This window comes from Micromys minutus, assembly GCF_963924665.1.
Source record: "Micromys minutus genome assembly, chromosome: 7".
NCBI classification, from domain to species: Eukaryota; Metazoa; Chordata; class Mammalia; order Rodentia; family Muridae; genus Micromys; species Micromys minutus.
Genome location: NC_137976.1, coordinates 6,423,209 through 6,440,157, shown reverse-complemented (window position 1 = coordinate 6,440,157; position 16,949 = coordinate 6,423,209). Strand labels below are relative to the sequence as shown.

The 16,949-nt window shown below is 40.9% G+C and overlaps 1 protein-coding gene across 5 annotated transcripts in view; it reads right to left on the bottom strand.

Annotated features, from left to right (window-relative positions):
• Positions 1–16,949, bottom strand: part of SCAF4 (SR-related CTD associated factor 4) — a 56,180-nt gene that overhangs the window by 16,207 nt on the left and 23,024 nt on the right. For 2 of the 5 annotated variants that reach the window (XM_080919274.1, XM_080919270.1), the window contains exons 5-19: positions 16,708–16,843; positions 16,008–16,147; positions 15,289–15,438; positions 10,464–10,651; positions 10,065–10,173; positions 8,185–8,505; positions 7,687–7,772; positions 6,619–6,809; positions 5,613–5,713; positions 5,151–5,264; positions 3,237–3,393; positions 2,148–2,305; positions 1,027–1,192; positions 854–940; positions 513–704 (exon numbers count right to left, since the gene is read on the bottom strand). In XM_080919274.1, coding sequence (XP_080775400.1) covers positions 513–704; positions 854–940; positions 1,027–1,192; positions 2,148–2,305; positions 3,237–3,393; positions 5,151–5,264; positions 5,613–5,713; positions 6,619–6,809; positions 7,687–7,772; positions 8,185–8,505; positions 10,065–10,173; positions 10,464–10,651; positions 15,289–15,438; positions 16,008–16,147; positions 16,708–16,843 — 2,296 coding nt within the window. The remainder of the gene's footprint in view (positions 1–512; positions 705–853; positions 941–1,026; positions 1,193–2,147; positions 2,306–3,236; positions 3,394–5,150; positions 5,265–5,612; positions 5,714–6,618; positions 6,810–7,686; positions 7,773–8,184; positions 8,506–10,064; positions 10,174–10,463; positions 10,652–15,288; positions 15,439–16,007; positions 16,148–16,707; positions 16,844–16,949) is intronic. The other 3 variants (XM_080919272.1, XM_080919271.1, XM_080919273.1) reach the window with 3 other exon arrangements.

Genomic DNA, 16,949 nt, shown 5'->3' with positions numbered 1-16,949 from the left:
TCCCTGACTGCAGGTTGTAGAAAGGAGCAATTCCAGCAGAAAAAAAAGCAAGAAGCCAGTGAGAAAGGCCTCAGCTCCCCTCCAACTCTACAGCCCTCTCTCAGACACACCACTTTGCTAGGACTGTCCTGGAGAGTTATTTGTCAGTCTATGTACTTTAAAAGCTCCCAAAGCCCAGGAGTTTCAGATAGATAAGAAGAGAGAAATATCTACAAGGAGCCAGCTGCTAGAGCTGGAAGTAAAGAATCATATTGATCAAGAACATGATTGTAACAATTCCTTTCACAGAAATTAAGCAAACTTATATACCAAAGTAACACATGCAGATGGGAATGTTTTATTCAGGACACCTAGGCATAAGGTCATCTGGTAAAGAACAACTGCACAAACCATTTAAGATCGTTCTCAAAGGAACACTGCGTTGGGGATTACTTTGCCAAAATTCACAGTATTTTTAAAGAGCCAAACTTGAAGGGGAAAAAAAAGTAGCAATAAAACAGTAATTAACTTACCAAGCAGTGAAACAGGCTGGGTTACAGGAGGGGTGGGCAGATTCGTGGGTGCAGCAGGTGGCCCAGCAGAACCATACATTTTCGCACTGTCACCAGACTCGGCGTTTCCTCTAGCCCCAGACACCACTGTTGGAATGGGATTTCCAATAGATAAGTCTTTTGTAGTGTCTTCATTTATACCAGCGATAGTAGCTAAGGAATAATCACATTGACATGTGAAGCTGAGTGATTAGTCATGCTCCCGGTCAACAATCTGTCCCAGACTACAGACCCTATTTGTTCACGTTCCCTCCTACCCAACTCCAAGACGACAAGTCAGCATAGAGGAAAGACATGCTTACAGTTTGGGATGCTTATTGGTGGAGTGTGAGGTGGAGGAATGGATACTGGTGGAGTTATAGGAGGTGGGGGTCCAGGAGGAAGAAAACCTAGAATAAGAAAAATCGTGTCAACTCCTGCTACATGATTTTATCTCAGAGCCTAAAAGAGTACGTTCTCAGTCAAGTCTGTATACCTGGTGGTAAATGCATTGGGTTGAATCCTGGGCGCAAAAATGGTGGAGGAGGAGGAGGAGGGGGGACACCAGGGCCAAAGCCTGGAGGGGGGATTCCTAGGGGAGGAGTGAAAGCAGGCGGCTGGAGAGCACCGACAACAGGGGGGCCCGGCTGATGCGGTGGGACCTGGGAAGAACAATGAAAAACACACTTAGCCATGTGGGAAAACAAAATAAAAATAGGCGCTTTTACACTTTCACTACACTTCTACATTTAGTGGAATAAAAAGATAGTAGGCAACATGTGCCTATCTAATAAACACTGTAACTCTGGCTCTGCTCTCTCCTGTAAGATGGCCATTCTGACTAGCACCAATCAGTATGCTGACAGCATATAACATGTCTAAAAATACTCCAAAACTGAAAATTTAAAAACCTGGAAATGCATGTCTAAGAAAGGATAGCTGACAAGTTATATACTGGGTTAAGATTAATTATCCTAGAGTCAAACTATCTGTACTGCCTTCCTGGTTACTTAAAGCTTTCTAAACTGGAAACATGCCAACCTGAAATAAGTATGATTAAGTGAGTTCATACACATTCAGTGATGGTGTCTGACACTTACCAAACACCTAACAAATGCAAATTGTAGTTTAAAAACTACCTATAAACCAGGTAAGTATATCGGCTCATGTAGACCTACTATTTGGGAAACTGAGATGGAAAAATTCAAGTTTGAGGGTAACCTGGGCTACATGGCAACAACGAACAGCCAACAAATAGAAAATAATCCTGTGTTTCACAGAACAGCTGGGGCTTGGACATGTGTGTCTGAGTTCAGAACACAGCAATTCCCTACAGAACAAAGGCCTAATAAAAAGCAAAATGACATCCATAGTAGTTTTGGGTTTCATTTCTAGGACACTATAAATCAAGGCACTGAATAATCCACAGCCTTGTGAGACAATCGAAATTTAATCTGATTTTATTAACATTTATGGGAAAAAGTTAGAGTTTACAAATAGATTTAATACCAAAATAAGGAAAACTACTCTGACATCTACTCATTTGTTAGAACAGTAAGATCTCAAACGCGATCTTTCAGACCTCTGAAGGGCTAAACCGTGTTCTCTGGATCTCACCTGTGGAGGTGGCACTGTTATAGGCGCAGGAACAGGAATGGGAGGCACAGGCACAGGCACAGGTTTAGGTATGGGCGACACTGGCTCTGTGTGGGAGGCTTCTGCACCTCCATTTTGGGCAACTTCATTTTCAGGCTTCTTGGGGATGCCTTTCCAATCTGTGAATTAAAGAAATGTAACAATAAATGTTTTCCACTTTTATGCATAACTTTAAATAATAAAGATAAAAATTAAAGATTTAAAAAATATTAGCTTCACTGAACAAATTCCTGTTAGTATTTGCAGTAATAATTTAACAAGTAACAACAGAAATGAGAACAGATGGCTTCAGCAGACACAGTTCTAACAGATGCCCTCTCAGTCACTCCTAACAGTAAAACTGAGAACCCCTTCCACCTCTTTTGGTATTATCTAAGGAAGGAAAATCCAGAAAGTTATTGTCCCATTCTGTACTCCAGGGCTTTACTGGTTAGTAATCTGTACGTCATCAATAAAACCTCCTAAGACCATGACTTCCAGGGTTCCACTCATTTAATGTTTTTATCCTGGCCATGAACACACACCTGGACATGGGAGGCTTATTTGCCTGATGAGAAATACAATCTGGCTCCTTCCTTTAAGTAAAAGCAGTGGGCATCATACAAGGAAGAAGGGTGGCATCCCTGCTTTGGGTTGTCAATTCTTTACACACCCTTTATTCCCACAGCAATCTTATCACTAACTTGGCACTTGTAATATTTGTATCCACTCAACTTCCTGGTCTAACACGTGTACAAGAGTGTATGGATTAAAACCTAATACAGAGTTGAATGTCACCATCTTACTAGTACAGCATCTCTAATCAAAGCCCGAGTACTTGACTGTGCTATCATACGGGGCACTGTGCATCAGTAAGCTTTACCAAAGTTCTACTTCACCAGAGCCCCATGATCTCTACAGTGTCTGTACTTCTCCACTAACCATGCTATATAAAGAAAGATCATTTTCAATTTTCAAGAAAGGCAGTCTCCTGACTGGGACTTAAGCAAAGCATAAACTTACACTGGAGTTGTCACACGACTGTGACCTGTCAGCGATGGGTCTGCTTACCTGGGTTAAGTGTGTCACTGTCCAACATGCCTCCTTCACAGAAACTCTCCAGCTCCTCAGCTTTGACTTTGTCCCAAGGAATGTAAGTAACACCAAGTTCAACATCCCAATACTGTTTATAATCCGCCTTTATTCCTTTGTTTAAGGCCCAGGCAATCTACAATCGGTGAAAATACAAGAAAGGTCGCTACAAGAAGAAAGGTTGTAAGTCTTCAGCTCACTACTCCCCATCATTCTGCTCATCTGAACAGGGCACCCACAAGCAGCCTGGACTGCCTGTCCCTGGATATCACTTCAGATTCGTCTCATGGATTAGACTATGTTTCTGTTGCCTTCCCAGTCTGTCCTAGGATAGAAATCTCTGCACATTCAGCACATGGCAGGGAGAGAATGAGTTTATCAGGGGGAAGCCCAACACACTGAACATCACTTCTCAGAGTCCACAGATAGGGCAACATCTTTTTGCAGTCTACATTAGAGTAGTACCAGGCAGTAACTGAAGCAGCCCTTACAAGGGCGGCTGTCTGTGTGCTTCTAATTTTCCTTACTGTTATTTTTTTCCACAGTTAATTCTAAGGGGTGGTGAACCTTAAGTTGTGAAATATCCACATTTTTATACAAGAAAATATTTTCCTAGCAAACACCTTTAAAGCACCATTTAGAGCAGGACTGATGTGGCACTGAATGAGCAAACTCCAGTACTCAGGAGGAAGGACAGAAATTCAAAGCCAGCCTGGGTTGTATGAGACTGGTTTCTAATTAAATAACTACATAAGCAAATAAATAGGTTAGAGGTATAATAGTTATCTAGTATATATTAAGAGCCCTAGTTAAATTCCTACCACTTTATTAAAAAAATAAATCGTATCAATAAGATTTTTATGTTAGCTTGCTGGTGGTGGTGCACGCTTTTAATCTCAACACTCAGAGAAGGCAGAAACAGGCAAATCTCTGTGAGTTAGAGGCCAGCCTTGTCTACAGATTAAGGTCTAAGACAGCCAGGTCTACACAAAGTAGCCCTGTCTCAAAACAAGACAAAACAAAAGAAAAAACAAAAAGCTATGTTAGCTTAGCAATAAACTGACTCCTACTGACATTCTGCTATAGCCACATATCAGTGCCCGCCCCAGCCATCACCAGAGAAGTATTTTCTTGCACTTGATAGAAGTAACAGAGACACAGAATCCTAAATGGGCTACCTTCATTAAACCCCACTCAGGGTTCAGGGAACTATGTGGCAGAGAAGGTGAAAAACATTTTTAAGAGCCAGAGGGCCTGGGTAACTCCAACCGTTGTACTGAGGTACCTATGATGTCAGAGACATGGTAGCTTCTAACGTCCTGCACAGGTTCAAGCCAGACAGGGTGCCAGCTCTGAGATGGAGAAGCCAGGCTCCTACCTCTAACCAAGAAGTTACTAAAACTGACATCTGCTTGCAAAAGACACATTAGTTTTTCCCAATGAAGCCTCACTGGGGAATGGGGTAGACATTTCATCTCCAGTTGCTTTGAACATTTTTGTCTAACTGACTTTTTTAATGTGTGTTTTGATTTCTGATTTTGAAAAGGGTGTGAGGTTTTCTGTGCTCTTCCTGATCTCATTTTATTGCTTTATTTTGAGACCAGGGCTGGGGTGGGGGATGGTGAGGGGCATGGAGAGTTAGGGAGGGAGCTGGGATCTAAAAGAAGCTGGGGGAGAAGAAAAGCTTGATAAGAACACACTACATTTAAAAAAAAAACAAAACTAAGAGAACTGTTACATAGAATTGTATGTCATTGTTGTTCTGTTATTATGTTTTAGAGGTAGCTTTTATGCCTCAAGCCACTCCCAAGAAGCAAAATTATAGTTGAAAACAAAACCTCTAACAACAATATGTTTACACATTAAACCCGTCTATAAATGATAAAAATGTACCTTTATGGATTTCTGATTCACTTTATAGTTTCCACGGCTCAGTTTCTGCAGGGCACGGTAGGCATCTTGCCTGTGAACCATAACAATGTAGGCACAACCCCTGGGAGGAATCATCTAACAAAATCAAAGAACAGGACAGAGTGTTCAGCCTCAGCTGTGCTCCTTCTCATCAGTGCTTTACAGTCCAAGCGCTGTGAGCATGCACAATGCTTACACACACACACACACACCCAAACAGATAAGAACCTGTGATAAGAACCTGTGCGGTTAAATGTTTGGTCTTAATTAAACCATGCAAATTTTGTTACAGACATTCCTAAAAAGGCATTTCAACTTAAACACCGCTGTCCAAGAAGCAAGCACAGCATGTTAAGGGAACCTGCACATGAGAGCTCAAGGTCTCAGTCTCAAAAACTGAGCACATCTTGCTTAGGTAGAACCTGAAGGGCAATAAGTACTCACATTAATTGATTCAATTGGACCAAACTCTTCTAAGAGACTGGCAACATCCTGCTGAGTAGTCCTTTTATCCAGTTGTCCCACCCACAGTGTGGTACTACAAACTGAAAGTAAATCAGTGATTAAAACACTCATTTCATCCATCAGCAACACACAGTAATAATAAGTGTCATTACTACATGGCATCAGATGCCAAAAGTTTAAATAAGAAATCCTATTTATAAAGTATATAAATTTAAAAGTTCTAAAAAGTAGGTATTTAGAAATTAAACCAGGACACAAGAATCAGAAAAGCGATGGTCTCTGTGACTAGACCTAACAAAGCCTTTGAAGCCTCAGGCCCTAACAGCAGTGACTATCTGCCAGCAAGAACAGAACAGGGGCTAGAACCTGAATCTCTTACCAAATGACCCAGCCTTAGCCAGCAGCCACCCGTTTCTAGTGACTCCTATTCATGAACCCCATTTTAAATACCTATTGGTCACTATTATGAATTAAACTGTGTCAGTTAATGATTTACAACAAGAATATATGCCGACTATATATGTTCTACAAATGATGACAACCAAGCTAACAGTCTTTAAACTACTGAGTCTTCATCAAAGAGGGAAGGAGTCGTGTTAGTAGAAAGATACACCTCCTGTGTGCAGAAGCACTAAAAAGACCATGTAGGGGGCTGGAGAGATGGCTCAGAGGTTAAGAGCACTGACTGCTCTTCCAGAGGTCCCGAGTTCAATTCCCAGCAACCACATTGTGGCTCACAACCATCTGTAATGGGATCTGATGCCCTCTTCTGTGTGTCCGAAGACAACTACAGTGTATTCATATGAATTAAAAAAAAAAAAAAAGACCATGTAGTACATAAGTCAGACATGCATACAGAAGCCCTGTTCAGAATAAAACTCAACCACAATAGCATCAGCTATGGCTCTGTTAACAGTCATAAAATATCTTAAAGCCGCACATGAAAAAACAATAAAGTAAGTATGAAGACAGGTTCACTGCTTACCACTCGCAGTTTCTGACTTGATCTGAGGGAGGCCTTTCTGCCGCCGCTCCCTCTCTTTTTCTCGATCCCGTCTTTCTTGAGAGCGAGAGCGAGGTGAGTGCCGGCGCCTATCCCTGGACCGAGACCGGGAACGACGGTGGCGGGATCTCCGAGACCTAGAGCCAGACCTAGATCTTCTCCTTTTTGGTGACCTAATACATGTCCAATAAGGAGATGGATAGCACACAGAAGAAGGGAAAGATGTACACATTAAGTTTAAGAAAAACCAAGAGTTTGTGAGTGAATATTTGGATCTGTAAGAACTCAGTAACAGAGAACACAAGGGTATAATTTAAACAAAATAAGGCTGACAGACTGTAACTGTCTCCTCTGTTTAGCATCTCTAACACTACCACAGTCCCATGTTTGTGGTCTAAAAAGTCCATGCTCAGGGCTGGGAACACTGCTGCTCCTATCCTTTTCTTCTTTGAACACAGTGAACTATGACTTCAATATGCTATTTACACACACACACACACACACACACACACACACACACAATCACTCAAACAAAAGCTGGGTAAGGTGGTCTTTTTAAGGCAGTCTTATGTATACCAAAGTTGGCCTCAAACCTCAAATGTCTGATGCCCTAGTGCTAGGTAGGATTACAGGTGTGCAATAACAGACCTGGTTCAAGCAGTGCTCATGATTGAGTGCAGGGCCTTAGGCATATGGGGTACGCACTCTGACTTAGCTACAACCCCGGACTTGATTAAAAAACAAAATAAAAATCAGTACTACTTTTGATACCTTCTCCTTATGTACCAACTGTCACTGTTAACATTTGAGTATCTGAAAAACCTAAAGCTGGGCATGTTCAACACCCTTTTAATCCTAGCACCCAAAAGGAAGGGCAGGGGTCGGTGAACTGCTCTGAATTCAAAGCTAGCCAGGTCTACACACTGAGTCCCTTCCTTGTCAGTCAGGGCTCATATTAAGACCCTAACAACAACAACAACAACAAGCAGCAGTGTAATGAGGTTTCCGAGGTTTCCTCAGATCAGAGCCATAGCTCATCCTTTAAGTTACCTGGATGCTGACCTGGATCTCGACTTTCTGCTATCGGGCACATGCCGCTTAACCTCTGTGACACAAGGCTGCTCTACTTCCATTTCCTTTAGGGGAAAAAAATTGGAAAAACCAGAAATTTACAAATTTGTAAGCTATACATATACATACTAATTTTTGATTCTTGGATCAAATGTTTACTAGCCACCATTAACAAAAACAAAACTTTTCACAGTGTTTGCAAACTAAGGGGAAAGTTCTCTACTTGTGGTAGTTACTTTGTATAAATCACATATCATTTTAACAAAACACCAACTAACACTGTAAACTAGGCACTGGTTGAGCCTCTTCTTTCCTCTAGCTCAACTCCCACACTTGATAGTGCTGTTATATGGACCCTCACTGAGCTCTTGAAGCACCCAGGATAGAGTCAATGAGTGTTTAATCATCTTCAGCATACTGAAACAAAAACAGCAAACAAGAAAGGAAAGTATGTAAATTAACCTAAGAAACTATTACCTGTTGATGTGGCTTTTGTGAATGGGGCTCATTTTGTGGCTGAAAAGTAGGTTGGAAAGTTGGCTGTACTGGTGGAGTTGGAGGAATCCCAGGCTGAGGCATCCCAGGCTGAGGCATCCCAGGCTGAGGCATGCCAGGTTGTGCCATGGCAGGCTGAGGCATGCCAGGCTGAGGCATGCCAGGCTGAGGCATGCCAGGTTGTGCCATGGCAGGCTGAGGCATGCCAGGCTGAGGCATCCCAGGCTGAGGCACGGGAGGAAATGGAGGTGGTGCAGAGAGAAGCCCAAATCCTGGCATCTGTCCGTTAGGAGGAAGTGGGACCTTTCATTTAAAGAGGAGTTAAATCGATTAAGTAACAGCTACAAAAAAATAAGTTTTGAAAAACCTCAATACATTTTAATTCAGAAAAGCTACCAAGTTTCTATATGTATAACTTTTTTCTAAACCATCATATATTCAAGTGTGACATACTTGACAAGTTCTGCAACTCATTCAGTATTCTGAACAGTGATTTAAAGTGCAGCTTTATTTACACAAGGTAACAACGACAGGCTAACCTTAGCCAAGGAGATGCTTGATTGCAAATGGTCTTCATTCAACTTTTTAATAGAAATTAAGCTTTTTAGAAGAAAAAATGGCTATAAAAAGTGGTTTCTTGATTCCTTAAAAAAAGTTTTGTTTGCTAGGCATGATGGTGTACACCAGAGTGCCATGAGTTGAAGACCAGGTTGGTCTACAAGTAGAAACAGAGCTACACAAGACTTCATCTCAGAAACATACGCAAAGCAAAGAAAAAAAAAAAAAAACAATGGTCCTATAATGCAGCCCAGGCTGGTCCGAAACATACAATCCTCCTGTGTCAGTCACTCAAATGCTGTGCTGTGTTGACACCACACCCAATTCTAAAAATGTTACCAAAGGGCCTCCTGACATAATTAATTTTTGAGATTCCAAATAAAACCACAATAGAGTTAAATCTCAACCTGCTTTTCATCACAGACAGCACCAATACAACTAATCACTCACAAAATGCCTTTCTGAATGATGTATAATGTGTCTAATAAACACCTGCAGTGTGTTCTTATGCTGTCTTCATATTTAAACAGGCTTCCTTAGCAAGCCATTAAAAATCACCATACCCCCATCCCTCCTCTTCTCCCCCGCCACATGCTCATGGCGGGCCTCTACTCCTCTATTCTCCACCCCCCCAATTACCCTCTTAACTCTCCCATGACTTGAATAAACTCTATTCAAATAAATCACCATACCAGTTACATAATACCAAATCAAAGAATGATCTGGAAACAAGACAGAGAAGGTAAATACAGACAAGACTAAGATTCATCTGGATACCTTTTTTACATAGGCTATAAAAGAGGTTTTCCTAAGATTGGTTGTATATAAAAATAATTGTAGTATTAAAAATCAAACAAATCCCACCAAGTTCTCTAGAAGGATTATAATGGGAGAAAGAGGTATGCTTTGTTTTAAAGACTCACCCCTAATTTAGATTCATAGAAAGTGAAGCTCCAGTATTTCCTGTAACTCTCTGGTTACAGTGGTTGAGCTACTAACACAACCTACACTGAGAATGAAGCACTCTCTATAGTATCCAGTCAGCACAGCATGCAAGAAAGAGAAATAGCAAAGAAAGAATTGTGTGACTAGGAGGTTTCTTTAAATAGTCAATGTCACTAAATTACTTTAACTAAAATACCTTTTATTATTAGATGCTTATAAACTTGTAATTAAAATCAAAAGCAACTCAAGACAGTTGGCACTCCACAGTCTTCACTGGAGCCACAGCTCTCCCTAGCAAATTGTGTAGAACAGCATCGCTCAGAAGTACAAAAAGATCAATACAAGGAAAACGTCTGTACCTGATGGTGCATCGTCTCCTGCTGTAATGGCATCATTCGAGGCTGAAACTGGTCCATGTTTTGATGCTGTGTGTATGCTGGCTGCTGCATGCCATCTCCGGGGTACCCACTAAATATGAGGTGAGCACTTTCATTACTCATTCAAAGCACTTAATGCCCTAAGTCACATGCATATTGCAGAATGTTACTCTAAAGTAACAGGCAATCAACAAATTTAGTACAACATAAAAGCCATATTTAAAAATTTTAACCCTAATAAGAACATTATTCCCAATAGGAATTTCTTTAATATAATTTTATAAAACAAAGACTGCACTGAAATGTGTTTTTTAATCCTAATTGTTGCTTAGGTTATGCTTTGTAACTGTTACTATTAAAGCACTCCAGAGAAGAACTCACAATGGTGCCTGTGGAGGAGGGGGAGTGGTAGCAGAGGGCACAGGCACAGCAGGAGCAATGGAAGGTGTGGTTGCAGTGGGCACAGGAGGCACAGCCAGGGCTGCGGTGGTAATAGCAACGGCATCCTCTTTCTTTGAGTCTTCCACAGCTTCTGGCTCGTCATCATAATCAAATCTATCAAGCAGCTTCTGTAATGTGTACAGAAATGTTCCATTTCAAAACAAAGAGTGCATCATGAAGAAAGAAGCTTTATAGAAATAACAGGTTTGCACCAGCCATCCCCTACACATTCCTGTTTCTGCTGCACGTCCTGGGGACTTTAGTCCAGAGACAGACAATCTTGACATAAGTTCCAGGTTAGAAAAAAATACTTTAAATTCTATTTTCCTTTACCAATTATAAAAGCAGTGTAATTCCCCTGGTCGGCTTATGTCAGTAAGTTTATCAGTACACTTATCTAAAATCTCTACTTAGACTCAACTTCTGGAGCTCTGTGCACGTGTTAACAGGTATATGCTTACAGGCAGCTGCAGTGCAGACTTTTACCCTATCCCTAGAAACCCATATACCCATGTGCTGCCCAGTTGAGAACATACTAATATAAGCAAAGAGAAGAATTATGGTGCAGGACAGGGCCAAGGGTCTTTTCAGCTTTTTTACTACAAAGTTTCTTTCTCAAAACTTCATAGCTCACACCAATTTTCCCAAACTTTTCTTCAAACAAACAACAGAAAAACTAACCCATATAATCTAAGTTCATGGAACTAGAACAGTAATTCTAAAGTACAACTGGGCCAGTATAATGGTCTGGAAAGCAAGCTGCCTGTCTTGCAAGCTCAAGACCTTGAGTTCTATCCTTAGAACTCAAGCAAAGGTGGAGGGGGAAAAAAAAAAAAAGACTACTCAAAATTGTTCTGATTTCCATGTGTACCACACCACATGTAAGTCAGTCCGATCATAACTTTCAAACATTAAACTTATTTTAAAAGGGAATGTAATAAATACACTGAACAGTCACTGTGGCTTCTTTTTAAAGAGATATACATTTTGTCATCATAATAAAATCTGTGATCTAGATCTGATTTCATACTTTACATAAACAATGTTCAGGAGATCTGACTAACTTTTCTTCCCAGCTATACCTACTAAGCTGAGGTTTCACCCTCAAGCTCCTAACTCATGTTTTTTGTGCTGTTCTGCCTAGAAACTCTAGTGTACATTATGAGCAGATTTCTAAGTCACAAAAGGAAGGGGTTTCCTTAGACAACACTCTATACAGAACTATACAATGTGTGAAGAGTGTTTGGTGACATAGCAAAACACACTCACTCCCCCCACCCCCGCTTTTCTGAAACAGGGTTTCTCTGTGCAGCCTAAGCTGTCCTGGCACTCTCTTTGTAGACCAAGCTGGCCTCGAACTCAGATCTGCGTGCCTCTGCCTCCCAAATACTGGTATAAAAGATGTGAGTCACCACATGGCAGCAAACTTCATTATAAAAGAGCAATTAGTATTTTCTGAATATAATTTGTATTTCAGGCGCTATGCAGATATACTAACTTATGATACCAACAAGATACATTTTTTCAGTTTTAATATCCATATATATTGATCTAAAAAAGGGTCTGAAACAATTATAAAGATCGCTAGTTTTTTTTTTAAAAAAATTCTAGTGGTTTAGAGGAAATGAAAGAGGTAGAAAGGTCTGAATAAAGTGCTCCCAGTGTCTAGCTTAAACAGGCTGCACTGAATGAAGAGCACAGAGCACAGAGCGTGCACACCATACCATTAGCCCAGCATAAACAACTCCTTCAGGGAAAATCGCTGTGGTCCTCTTGCTGTATGTAAGAGAAAGTAACATCAACAGATGGTGCAGAGAATGCAAACAGTACCACCCAGAGAAACCCAAGTGTGAAGAAAACAAAAGTCCCTATCGTCTATACAAAGACAACCATTTACTAAAGTAAATGGAAGTCTGTAGGAGAAACTCTCAGTACACCTGAAAGCTAAAGGGATGCGCTTAAGGTACTGTCTACTGGACAAGTACATTGTGATGGGTAATTTTGTGTTAATTTGACATCTAACATAGGCACCAGTTGTCAGGCCCAACCTAATAAAGATAATACTGTTATTACTGCAGAGGCAAAATATTTTATCATGTCATTTAATCAACAGACTAAGATCTCCCTGTCAAGTAAGTGGGCCATGGACATCTGGACATGATCTTTCCCCCAAGACTGTTTCCTGAAGAAACCCCCCAAGGGCTGCCCAAGTTTCTAGTCTGCTCCCCTTTGGAATGTTCTCAGGAAGATCTACATTGATAACATTATATGTACTTAATGTCTGCTCATCTACCTGAGAAAACTTTAAATTTGCTGCTTTTCTACACAAACTAATTCTTTAAGGAAAAAAAAAATCTCAACACAGCTACAGAGATGGCTTAGCACTTGAAAGCACTGACTTCTCTTACAGAGGACCCAGTTCAGTTCAAAAGCATCTGCAACTCCAGTTCCAGAGAATTTGATGCCTTTTCTGACCCCCACAGAAACCAGTCATGCACATGCTTCATATATACATCTAGGCAAGACATTCATACACATAAAATAAATCTAAGGAAAATCCTCCCATCCAATTATCTGCCCGTCCATAGATCCCACTTGTGGTTTATTGCTAGAACCCACATGTAAGGCCTTGAACAGCACAACTAAGTCTGAAAAAAAAAAAATCAAGCAGAGGTACATTTGGAAATATGTGCATTTATGTCCTGGGTGGTCAGGTATTTGTACATGCTAAGATTCTGAGATCAATCCCCAGCGCCAGGTACATGTTACTTCAAACATTAAGATGCAGAAATAAAACATTGGTGTGACAAAGCAGTGTTCCAAAAACAAACTAACAAAAAACCAAGCACCAAACATAAATAAAGTAAGACAATATAAAAAAAAATATGAGGGCTGGAGAGAGGGCTCAGTGGTTAAGAGCACTGACTGCTCTCCCAGAGGTCCCGAGTTCAATTCCCAGCAACCACATGGTGGCTCACAACCATCTGTAATGAGATCTGATGCCCTCTTCTGGTGTGTCTGAAGACAGCTACAGTGTACTCATATACATAAATAAACAAATCATTAAAAAATATAAATGGTAAATTAGGTATTTTAATAAATAAAATATATATGCTTAACAAAACCTTGAACCATACTGTAAAATAGACTCCACTCCAGAAGGAATAAAGAGACAAACATAAGGCACAGAGAGATTTCCAAATGATAACAACGGATTAATACTCAAAACCCTCTACACAGGAACGAACGTATGTTCACCTGAACATGGAAATAGACCTGAGAGCACACATCCAAACAAATCTTTTCACACTAGTCTAGAATAGCTCCTTTTTATAACTCTGTATTCTGTTTCCCCCTACAAACCCCTGTGTGTGTGTGTGTGTGTGTGTGTGTGTGTGTGTGTGTGTTTGTGTGTGTGTACCAGCTCTGTGTTCGGTATGTTCATTAACTGTCCTTGGTCTTTCTCTGGGTCACAGACTTGGCTAGGCTGGGATGTGACCTGAGGTCACTGTGCTCAGGACACACACACACACTTACTAGCTATATCACCCCTCCTGCCCTGCTTGGTGTCCCCCTCCCCCCCACACACACACTCAAAACTTAACCTGGTCTTTCTTAAAGTCAGTAGTAACTCATTAGTTACTAAGATAAAATAATGAAAACTGAAACTCATCTACCATATCATTACTAATTACTGGTGATAAGATTTTTATCTTATGTTAGACAAAATCATACATTTTAGAGACCATGATATTAAACATGTCATTTATTGCTATGATTTTCAAAGTATATATATTTTATTTTTCTGTGAAACCAGAATAAGATCTTTTAGACAACCATAACACTAACAAAAACACAAGCCTCCGAGAGCTGTATGGTACAGCCCTGCAGCACGTACAACCCAGACACACCTTAGCTATGGCTGGTGTGTTTCACTCTCAGAGCTTCCCCACAGGCCCATGCTGAACGCTTGGTCCCCAGTTGTGGTTCGGTTTTTATGGAAGGTGGGGTAAAGGGTGGGTGGAGAAATTAGGAAGATGGTGAAGATGGTGTGTAGTTGTAACAAAGCCACCAGGGGCGTAGTTCTCCAAGCCTCTAGTCTAGCCACCTGGTCTAGGTCCTCTTCCCTCCCCTTTAAACTGAAAAGGTTCATCTGCCAGATGGTCCTGCTGCAACCATGGATTCAACTCTCTGACACCAAAAACCAAAATAGATCTTCCCTCTTTCAATTTGTTCTCTTGAGTATTTGGTCACAGTCACATAGAAAGAGAATTTCTAAGGATGGCAGGCCCACTGAGTAAGCAGAAAGATGCTGAAGGCCCCCTAGGACTCATGTCACAGACATGGTAACTACGGTTGTCACAGCAACAGCAAATGTCTTTCAGTAGCAAAACAGATAACCTAGGATGCCTTGCCCACTGGAGTCTTAATAACCATTCAAGCTGAATGCAGACAGAGCTAACAATAAGATCAGAACAAAAGCATAGGCCCACAGTGTGTTACTTCTGGAGAAAACACAACAGAACACTAAGTGTCATTGTGACGTACAAGTAGGCTAGTGAACAATTTCCTTCTGCTCACTTTTCTTTATTCTGCAAAATTTTTATAGCAAGCCTGTATCACACACCAGGAAAAATAAACATTTTGATGTTAAGGAGAAAAAAAATCACCAAATGGCAAACAAAAGAACAACCCAGAGAAGCTCCAGAAGAGAAGTGTCGCAGGGCACTGGGTGAGACAGACAGTGGGTGATGTGAGAGCGTACCTTGTCGAATGCAGTTTTTTGTTCAGGTGGCTGTGTAGGAGCTGTCTGTAACTGAGCTGTGATAGCCTGAACCTGAGCCATCACAGCACTGTCAAGGGCGGGAGACTGTGGTTTTGGAGGTTGTTGAAAAGTCTGAAGGATCTGCTGAAGCTTAAAGAACGGGAAAACTGATAAACCACACGACAAAGCAACATCATCAAAGTTAATTTACTGAAAAGAAAAGAATCTTCAGAGTGACTAAGAACAGCACAAGCATAAGTATTGGGGAAGCACCCAGCTTTGACTATCCTATGCTGGGTTTGTGATTGAACACATTACTGTGTGCATTGCTTATGGTCAGAAGTGTATGTTGACCATTCCAACGATACAAAGAAAGCTCAAAGAGGAGAGAAAACACATGGAATTGTGACAGTAGGTTTTCTAGAAATACAACAGAGTTCACTCCATGCATCGTGAGTCATCAGCAGTACTAGCATTGTGAGCAACAACACCTGCCACTCCAACAGCTCGAAAGCTCTCAAGAGTCTTCTCTGTCGCTTCCTTCCTTCTTTCTCACTCTCAACGGTTCCTCTGCAGCCCTAACTCCTTACATTAGCTCCCTGGTAAAGGCTACTCTGATTGAAAAGACATTTTCTCCGGCTGCGGTGCATACGAAGGAGGCATAGGAAGCAGCAGCAGCAGCATCTGCTCTGCCAGCATCTGGTCATCAAGCAGCTTACCTGCTGGCCTTGAGTTGTCTGAAACAGTTGAGCCACAGCTGCAAAGGCATCAGAGCTGGGCAGCTGTGGTACAGTAGACATGGAGTTTGTGGGAGCTTGTGGAAGTTCAGAAGAGACTTTTACTGGGGGTGGAGGTGAGCCTGAAAAAGCAAAAGGCATCAGGCCTCACAAAGTCAGCATACTTCCCCTTTAAAATGCCTTTCAAGTTTTGCTGTTAAAACAAAACTCTGTCTAGTTTAACATACAGCAAAATGAATAGATTGTGGCTACTAAGACATATACCACATAAGAAGTGACAAAGGGCATCTTCCCATTTTCAGTAAAAATACAGGAAGAAAAACTGTACCTTTCAAATGCAAATCAAGTCTTCTTCCACAGGAATTTCTACCAGCACAGAATCAAAACCTTTCACATACAGAAACTCTATTCTTTTTGTTTGCCTGGTTTTGTTAAATGCTGACAAATTACAATATATCCTGATTATGGTATTCCTCCCCAGATCCTCTGAGATCCTCCCTACCTCCCTCTCATCTGAATTCACACCCTTTGAAAACAAACACAGCTAAAGAATAATAAAGAAAATTTAGTAGAACAAAAGCAAACAAACTGGAACAGGACAACACTGATAGACACACAGACAGAAGGCAGACATGCCAGTGCACTTGCAGGAGCTTCTGTCACAAGCAGATGTGCACTGTACCTTCATTGTTGGTGACGTTTTCTGCTACTGGAGCAGCATTACTAGTTCCTGCTGCCATGTCCAAAAGAGGCTGAATAATTTCAATTTTGAACACTCCATTTTTTTGCCAAAGATTTAGCACACGAACTATTTTACTCTGTTATATGTAAGAAAAGGAACATATGATAAATATTTATACAAATGAAGTATCTTATCTGATTTTAAAGAGAATTACTTGAATTCATAAGGGAGAAAATCCATCA